The sequence below is a fragment of the Bombus affinis genome, chromosome 2, assembly GCF_024516045.1.
Source record: "Bombus affinis isolate iyBomAffi1 chromosome 2, iyBomAffi1.2, whole genome shotgun sequence".
NCBI classification, from domain to species: Eukaryota; Metazoa; Arthropoda; class Insecta; order Hymenoptera; family Apidae; genus Bombus; species Bombus affinis.
This window is the reverse complement of record NC_066345.1, coordinates 16,971,947-16,981,282: the sequence shown is the minus strand read 5'-3', so window position 1 is coordinate 16,981,282 and position 9,336 is coordinate 16,971,947. Positions and strand designations below refer to the sequence as shown.

Genomic DNA, 9,336 nt, shown 5'->3' with positions numbered 1-9,336 from the left:
AATTGCACGTTTTGGTGCATATATTTGTCACTAAACAAGCGTCTTGCGCTCTCGGTTCGGTATTTGTCGGCACGGATCGTCCCGGCTCGGCTCGACTCGGCCCGACTCGGATTCACTACGCCGCGATACAACGAGATACGATGCGATGCGACGTTCACGTTCGCCTTTTGGTCTCTTGCTCATCGGTAACGCCTGCCGCTTGCGACTCCTACTATCGCCATAAACTAAGTCGTAATTGTATTGCACGGCATTGTTTAGCTCGGCTTTGCTCGTTGTTACTTGATTCGATTTATTTAATTCATTTGGCTTGACTCGACTCGATTCCCTATGATTTGACTAATCTTTTCCCTATTTCGTTCGATTCAATCCGATTCGAACCGGTTCGACTAAAGTATCATAAAACACAAATTAACGAGTACTTACATCTATATTCAGAAACGATATATCAATGACGCTTATGTGATAATCTTTTTCATATAGTTATTTATTAAGCACGAAGGCTTACTCAAATCTGTTTGTGAAATGTCAGAATGAATTTGTTATTAAAATATATAAGAGACTAGGTAATGTACGTCTCCTTGAGGAGAAACTGCTTTTTCTTAATTGTGATTCGCAATAGAAAAATTAGATAAATTTGTTGGAAATACAAGTACTTTAATCACTGTCTGCACTGAAAGTATCGTTCCAAATTGAAATTACGAGCGGATATATGCACCGTACTTGATTATATACAACCGCGAATGAGTTACAATTTTGCTTATGAAGCAAAATGAAAATTCATCATTTTGAACTTTTTCAAAAAGCATCACTAAGTAATTTTTTAACAAAGTTGTACCAAGTATTACACAATAAACTAGATAAAATCAGAGAAAGGTACTAGGTAGCGTCAAATGTCGGTATCCAGTAGTCGTTCTGGTTACGGAATCTTTTCGTTGATTTTGTCAACGTATTCTATCTTTACCATATTTGTTATGCTTGTATGCTTGAAATATGGTAGTAATAGCTTTGTCCGCAATATTGACTACTACAGATCACCTGTATTACATTGAAAAATGATGTTGAACTTACTGAAAACAAAATAAAGATTAATCGATTAGAACTAATTCAACATGCTCTAAAAACTGTGTACCACTTCTAAAACGATGGAGAGTTGTGCTAACGCAATAACAAATAACAATTACTCGATTTTAACGTTCTTGGCCATTAGAGAGGAAAATTGTATAATTGTTCATATCGAATACAATGATTATTCGCATCTCCGTATACCTGAGACGACCATGAATTTCTCGCTTCCTCGTGATCAACAAGTCTTTAAGAAGATACTTCTAATTAGCCTAAGATGTTGAAAATTTCTTTGTTCTGTAACTTCCCAGAAAATATCGGGTTATGGTTGTGTCATTTTAATCGGTTCATACCCTTACGTCAAGAACGTCAAGAACGTCAAATGCTAAAGTAGCATCCAAAGTGAGACTTTTATCTTGGTAAGATAAAATAATATCGTTTGCTCGTCTTACGTTCGATAGTTACGATAAAGGGAAATAGAGAATACTGGAAAGGAAGGACAAATCTTTTTAATTGATTTCGAATGTATTCCTTCCTTCTTTTTCTCCCTTCTTGTCCTCCTTTTAGGTTATAAATTCGATTATTGACAATTGTTTGTATAGATTCACGAACGCTTTAAGATGAGAAGGGAGATCGTATTACTTTCAGTTTCGTAGAAGAAAGCAAATCGGTTCCCTGCTTCGAGAACGGGTCAATTAGGAAGCGAGATAGGTATATATGTACCTCGGATGACTTTCAGTTTCAGTGTTTGCTGCGTTCCTATACACAACGTATATTACAAAAAAGTATTGCAGGCATAGTTGAAAAATAAAATTTGGGATTGTGTTTAATTAAGACTATTGTTGATAGACTGCCCGTCGTTGTGGTAACGCGATAACAAATATTTCAAAAATCTATGCAACCTATATATAATCATGTTTACATAAAACGTCCTACGAGCGGCACGTCTGATTATGAATCGAAAGAGGATTATCACAAAGCATCTGACGAAGAAGATGGCATTACTCTTTCTTTATGATTAAAACTTTTTGACTGTCAGTGTCTGTCTGTTTTTCTTCCTCCCCCGCCCCTCACTGTGATAAAAATATGGTGTTATGCCGATAACCTTCTTGTTACTTTCCAGCATTGAAAATCAAGTTCTATTTACGAGTAAAGGAGGCTCTTGATTAATCGATGAGATATGTAAATCGACGTTTGAAGAAATAAATAGCGAGCTAGTTGTTGATGACCAGTTCAAACGGTATAATGTTCGCCCGTTACCGAGCTCTAAGGCCGGGCATCTTTAGTCAATCGGATCGAGCTTCGTTTTCCACTATTTATAATGATATTTGCGTTCCTTTTTTTCAACACATGAAAGATTATTTGATTTTCCAAAGCAAGACAAAATCATGATCACTTCTATCTTTTAAATCAATGCCATGCTAGGTCGAATTCTCGAAACGAAACGCAAACGATCACGATCTCATCACGAAGCCACTTTTGATTTCCCTCGAGACACAAAGAAACAAAGTTTGCGAATTGTCAAAGATTTGAAAAGTGCAAGAGGCATCATTCGGGAAACAAATAAACTGTGGACCAAACTCTTCCGATTTACCATTGCTTCTGTTTAGTTTCCGAATTGTAAATATTCAACTATGCACTTATTTTGTAAATTCGATTTCACTTGGAAGGAATACGAGTCTAAATTATCGAACTGAAAGGAACACGGCCTTTCTCACGCATATTATTTGCTGAGACTGTCATACGTGTTAAACCGATCGTATAATAAGAAAAGACTTCCTTTGCCGTTGTGACGTCCCAAGTGAAATGTTCACAACTACATGTATGTTCCAAAGAAATGGGCGTGGTTAAGATAACACATGAGTCACAGTATCCAGATTTTTTGGCTGCTAACGTACAGTATAACTCGAATGTTCGCACAAGACAGTTTACACTTTGTTCTTTTTGCGCCAGTAAAGCCAGTTTTTTTCCATTTCCCCAATATTTTCCGAAAGTATACGCTTGTAAGTACGATACGTTCGAAGAAGTCTAATATAATACATTACTATCACACACATATATAATACACATTATTGCTATCATCGCGATTTCTTCCTTACATCAACCCTTTCCAAGTGTTTCCAACGTTCGTTAGTGCGAAATACACGATTACGACGAGTGTACCGCTCTTGGCGAATTTTTCAAGCTTTTCTCTGCGATAATAAAATCACGGACTAATTTTCCACCAGGTAAGTGAAGGAAAAAGGACATATTGTGAATGAAAAACTCGTTGGTTCTTTCTTTCATATCAAAAAATAAGCGGCCGAACAATTGGTTGTCAACCAATACTAACGCATACGTGACACATTAATAACACATGCATACTGTAATGGTAGCTTTTTTGCTAATATCTCGGAAGTTACATGTATAGTAAAAAGTTACTCAAAATGTTCTACACATATTCAAAAATTATTAGATATCCATAGAAATTATCATTCATAGAAATATTCATAGAAATCGTGGAAATAATTATGAATTATTATTTATGATTGCCCGACTGAATTCAGAGACGACTATATGTAGTACAGTGTATGTACATGTACCTGAATACTTACGTATAAATGAAAGAAGGCGCTTGCCTAAATACAGCTTTGCACGCAATCCCATCGTTTGTTTGTCTAATCTACCAAAGTTAAGATTCATTTTTTTTTCAAAGTAGTTCGCTCATGACCGATGAAGCGACGTAATAAAATAATTTCTCGCACTAGAAAACATTTTATCGTTCACGATGTCTACGAGCATGTACCTACTAAACTCGACAATGATTTAAACTATAAATCGATATTCGATTATTTCATCGATTCTTCAAAATCAGCTAACTATATTTAAAACATAATGCAACCTTATCGATAATTATTTACAGAGCTGCTGCTATTTTGGATTTCGATGATTTTTTAATGTATTGTATTTCTATGCTATATGTAATGTAAGTTTTAGTTTGGTTTTAGTTTATCAGATAGTTGCAAAAAGTTGTCTGTAACACACAGTAAATTCTGCCTACAATTGTGCATTCGTGACAGCGTGTGCGTTAGCATTGGTTTGCAGCCGCTTTATGGCAGCCTGATATTCAACCCAGATCTAATTCTTGTCTTTTGTTTATAGTTTATACAGATTCGATATGGCTGGCAGTGATATTGGCAATTACAGCATAAAATGTTGACCTTTACAACATATTAAAAATTCATTGAAATCCAGGATGGCAGCTACTTTTTAAATATATAAATTACTATCTTACTTAAAAATGTTATGCAAACTAATGAATAAACGTTAAAGTGTTAAATTCACACATATCTCACAAAGCTTAATCAAAGTTATAAGACGTTAGTTTCCTTCAAAACTTAATTCGAAAAGATTGTATTTAGGTATAATTAAATTAGTAAACGAGTGTTGCGTCTTTTTGCTTCCAGATCTAGCAAGAGCATTTAAAGAACACGGAATTCTCAGGAGATACTGCTCTATTTCTTATTTATTCTTATATTATTATTATTATTTATTATTATTCTTATGAACAATGCAAGAACTGCCAAATGAGTCGCATGAGCATAAGACAGACCAAGCAAACCAGCAGCCACAGCCACAACTTTCCACACAAGTAGATAGTGATAGTATTCCTCTGGATCTTGATAAAAAGGAGACATATGAGCGCCTAGAAAAATTTATAACAACATTTGTTACAGGATTTACAGAAATATTAAACAAATACAGAGATGAGATATCATCCAAAACTAATACAGCAGCAGGAAATGTAGTAGAAGAAACAGGAACAAAAGTGATAGGGGAGTACTCTCAATGGGCATCAATTGCAGTACAGCCAATCATTGTTCTTGTAAAATATTTCAGTAATAGAATTCATAGAAAAAAAGCTAAGAGAGTTGTTGAAGTGTTTAGACCTATAAAAGAAGACGAATTAGCAAATATGTTGGCAGAAGCTGGTGGTAATATTTTTTACAACTATCAAATTCAGTTTAATATGGTCACTGATACTCATATGTATTGGACAAGAGCAATGGAAAAGTTAGCAATAGATGCCACGAGAAGAGTAATAAATTATGTTAATCAGTATAAACAGGATAATCCAGATATGGATGTCTCTGTTGACTTGATAACTGAAGGTGTAAAGTTAGGTAAATCTAGACAAAGCTTTATGATAACAGCAATGCAAAAAATCCCTAAAATGCCTAAACTTGGACATACAATTAAAATATATGATAAAAAATGCAAAACTTCAGAACTGTATGAGAACCTAGTAAAAAAGGGTGATGGTAAATACTATAATAAAAAAGGCAATGGTAGTAATTCAAGGAAGCCAAAGGACACATCAGGATTGACACAGATATTAAATGAGGACTGTCAAGAAGTGATAGAACAACCTGAGGAAGAACACAAGTACATTTTATCATTAGAGGAGGTGAAAGAAAAAGCAAAAGAAACATTAAATAAAATTAACGAAGAAGATCATTTGTTTTTACAAAGAAGTATAATGAGTAAAATAGAAAATGTTAGTAAAAAGATTGATAAAATGGATGGTAGACCGGAAAATATACAGGTAAGAAAACCAATTTATTACAATATGAAATATCCAGTAAAGTCGTTCACTGGAAGAGGTAAAGAGTTAAAATGTTTACACAAAAAATTACAAAATGGAGATAGAAAAGTACTAATATCACAAGTGACTGCTGTTACTGGTTTGGGAGGAATAGGCAAGACTGAATTAGTTAGAAAATATGCTATAAAATATGCTAAACACTACGATAACAATCTTATATGGATAGATTCTGAAACGCATGAAAGTTTAACAAGGTCGTTTAAAAAGTTAGCAGTTGAAGAGTTGAATATACTGTCCAGTGAAAATATAGATGGAGATATGCAAGAAAGACAAGTTAGTTCTATTGTTAAAGATGTTTATGTGCACTTTATCGACGTGAAAAGTCTTTTTATATTCGATAACGCTGAAGATTATACAGTTATTGAAAAATTTTTACCAACCTCTTTACATCCTAATACTGAAAGACCTTACATTTTAATCACTTCTCGTAATCGGAACTGGGATATAGATGATGAGGGACAAATACATGTAATGCAATTAGATGTTTTTACTGAAAAAGAAGCTACAATGTTTATTAAAAATTCCATACGAATAAAAGATGGTTTACGAAAGGAAGACATAAAAAAGTTAACAGAAAGATTACAATACTTTCCACTAGCTTTGAGGCAAGCAATTGCATATATCAATCAAGAGGATGAAAAGCTCAGTAGAAGAGGGAGTGAAAGATTTAAGATAAGTGATTATTTGAAAAAACTCGATGAAAACACAAAATTACTTAACGAGGGTTATTACAAAATTAGTGACAGATATTCTCAAACAGTTTTAACAACTTGGATAACTACCTTAGAAAAGATAAAAGAAGATCAAAATCATGGCATGGAAGCTATAGATATTTTATATGTCATGGCTTATCTTGCTCCCGACAAGATTCATGCAAGCAAAATGTTTGATTGTGATAGCATTGAGCTATGCGATAAATATTCAATGATTGACTTAAAAAAAGGAGGAGTGGCGAGTATTCACAGATTAGTACAGGAAGTAATAAGACTAATGTTAAAAGATAAAAATAAAGAAGAGGAAGTTATAAAAAAGGCTCTAACATTAATAGGAAATAATGAAAATGCATCTAAGGAGAATACAAGTCATGTTACTTCTGTTTGGAGCTATGCAAGTGGATATAGCGAGTTAATTCATGAATTTTATTTCAACTTTAGCTCTATTCCTACTTACGGCTATAATAATGCTACCCCTTTGCACTTGCTCGCTGAAAATGGCAATGTTAAAGCAGTTGAAGCTATACTAGACAAGGCTATATTAATGAAAGGAAAATTTTCAGAGGAAGTTAGTGAGATTATTGATGCTAAGGATAAGTACAACAGAACTCCTTTATATATGGCTGTTGAAAATGGTCACACAAATGTTGTTAAACTATTTGTAAATAAGCAAGCAAAAATTGATATTAAGTCTACTATTGTTTACAATTCTCTAAGTACAAAAAAGGCTTCAGGCTGGACATTATTACACGTTGCTGCTTTTAACGGCTACTCAGATATCGTTGAAATTCTTGTCAATAAGGACAGAACGCTGGTTGATATTGAGGATAATATTGGTAGAACAGCAGCAGTTTTGGCTGCTTCCAGTGGCCAAATAAATGTTCTTGAAATTCTAAAGCCTGAGCCATATAATGTATATTTATTGCATGCTAAGTTTCGTGCTGCTAGAAAAAGTGGCAACTTAAAAGATGTCAAGAATTTTCTAAAAAACCTTGAAAAGAAACATCAACTACAGGATATAGTAAATGTGAAATTAGGAGAATGGACTCCTTTGCATTTGGCTGCATCTGCTAATTGGCTAGACATTATAGAAATTCTTATAACAAATGGTGCCAAAGTTAAGGATAGTACACCTAGCTTCACACCCTTACACTCTGCCTCTTCCAATGGTCATTTAGCTGTAATAAAATATCTTATAGGAAAGGGAGCACATCCTAAAGATATTAACGAAGATGGTTGGACATCGTTGCATGCTGCTGCTCAAAATGGCTATCTGGATGTTGTAAAATATTTTATAGATGAGCTTAAAGAAATTGATGTAGATATTATCGATAACGTATGTGCTACACCTTTGCATACAGCTGCTTTTCATGGGAAACTTAATGTTGTTAAATTTCTTGTAAGAAGAGGAGCGAATACCAAAGCAGTTAATATATTAGGAGCAACACCTTTATTTACTGCTGCTATAAACAACAACCGTGATGTTTATGATTTCTTGCTAAATGAAGATGCAACGGTGGTTAACACTAGCGACGATCAAACATTTATTGGCAGGCTTAACATTTCAGTATTACATGTTGCTGCTGTATATAATGATAAACAAATGATTGAAGATTTGATAAATAAAGGTGTAGACAAGGATATTGGCAAAGATACCAGCCTAACTCCATTATGCTTTGCTACATTTTTTGATAGTTTGGAAGCTACTAATTATTTAATTACTAGCGGGGCTGCTACTAATGTGCATGTAAATATTTCTATCATAAGAGAAATCCTCGAAAAAACAATAACAGATAGTACTTTGAAACCTAGTAGTATACCTAAATTTGTTAGCACATTGATTAATTTTGCTAATATCCTTCCTGGTATCATAGAAATATCAGTAAATGACTTGAAGAGTGTTATTGAAAAATTATGTAGTTCAGTTCCCAATTTTGGACAACTAATAGATAGCTTGAAGATATATGTAGAACAAAGGAAAAATCCAGGTTTAGATCTTCCCTTGCATGCAGTATTTTTTACGCAAGAAGTTGGCACTAATTCTACAGATGACGATGGATAATAGGATGACTTCGAGTCAGTGGAGTATTTATCGTAGGTAATAAGACGCGGAAACCTCTCTCGAGGAACTGTATCAGGCATCGGTGTTCGCGTCGGAACCGTCGATAATTGGTTTTAATCAGTCGCTAAAAAAACCTTAGCAGGTTCAAATCCGAGATTTCGGTTGCCTTCGTCGCATAAAACATCGAAGCAAACGAACGTTACTCGTTTTTTGTAAGACCATCTATTTCTATATCCCTACTCTAGCAAGCCAGAAAGTAGATGTTAATATATACTTTTAATTTGATGTTTTTTATAAACAATATGTAAAATCGTTAAATATCTGTGTACGATAGTGCTCAGTAAGTTTTATGAGACACTTAAAATGCATACGTTACTCATAAAGTTTACTGATAAAGAAATAGTTTTAAAAAATAAGCAAGAAAAAATAAACAATGCAAAGGATATAGGTGTTACGAAAACAGAACACGAGAAACAAGTTTACAGTAATGTTTTCAATCGTACTGTTACGTCCGGTGACTCTCGAGACAAACCAGGCCCCTGTGACATTAATCACATCTCAATTCACATCAGTGACCAGGCCACACACACCGCGGGCAAGATGGCAGTCAGATGTTTAAACATCCTTACTGGGTACCCTCGATAGCCTCAGGGACCCACCATAAATCTTGGGATTTTCATAGTTAAGGTCCTTCAGACCAAACAAGCATCTTTTATTTCAAGTGTCCTTTACATTTATCGTTTACTACGGGAAGGTATCTCCCGCTAGCAACTTTCTTTCCCTGCTTGGTCGGTTAACACCCTTCCTTGTCCACCAACTTTCTTCTTATCCAATCAGGAACAATGACTATTGCC

At 34.4% G+C, this 9,336-nt stretch overlaps 1 protein-coding gene across 4 annotated transcripts; it reads left to right on the top strand.

Annotated features, from left to right (window-relative positions):
* The first annotated feature begins 48 nt into the window (after positions 1–48).
* On the top strand, positions 49–8,927 carry LOC126928778 (uncharacterized). 4 transcript variants are annotated; one of them, XM_050744527.1, is made up of 4 exons: positions 49–3,065; positions 3,178–3,290; positions 4,204–4,421; positions 4,509–8,927. In XM_050744527.1, the coding sequence occupies exon 4, from the start codon at positions 4,613–4,615 to the stop codon at positions 8,480–8,482; it is 3,870 nt and encodes a 1,289-aa protein (XP_050600484.1). In that variant the 5' UTR covers positions 49–3,065; positions 3,178–3,290; positions 4,204–4,421; positions 4,509–4,612; the 3' UTR covers positions 8,483–8,927. The 4 variants fall into 4 exon arrangements, with proteins under 4 accessions (XP_050600484.1, XP_050600481.1, XP_050600483.1 ...); XM_050744524.1 differs by having other exon boundaries at positions 49–3,290; XM_050744526.1 differs by lacking the exon at positions 4,204–4,421 and having other exon boundaries at positions 49–3,290.
* The last annotated feature ends 409 nt before the right edge of the window (positions 8,928–9,336 follow it).

What these genes read in the sequence shown, in the direction of transcription:
- LOC126928778 (XM_050744527.1), top strand. Translation starts at nt 4,613, where the DNA reads ATGCAAGAACTGCCAAATGAGTCGCATGAGCATAAGACAGACCAAGCA.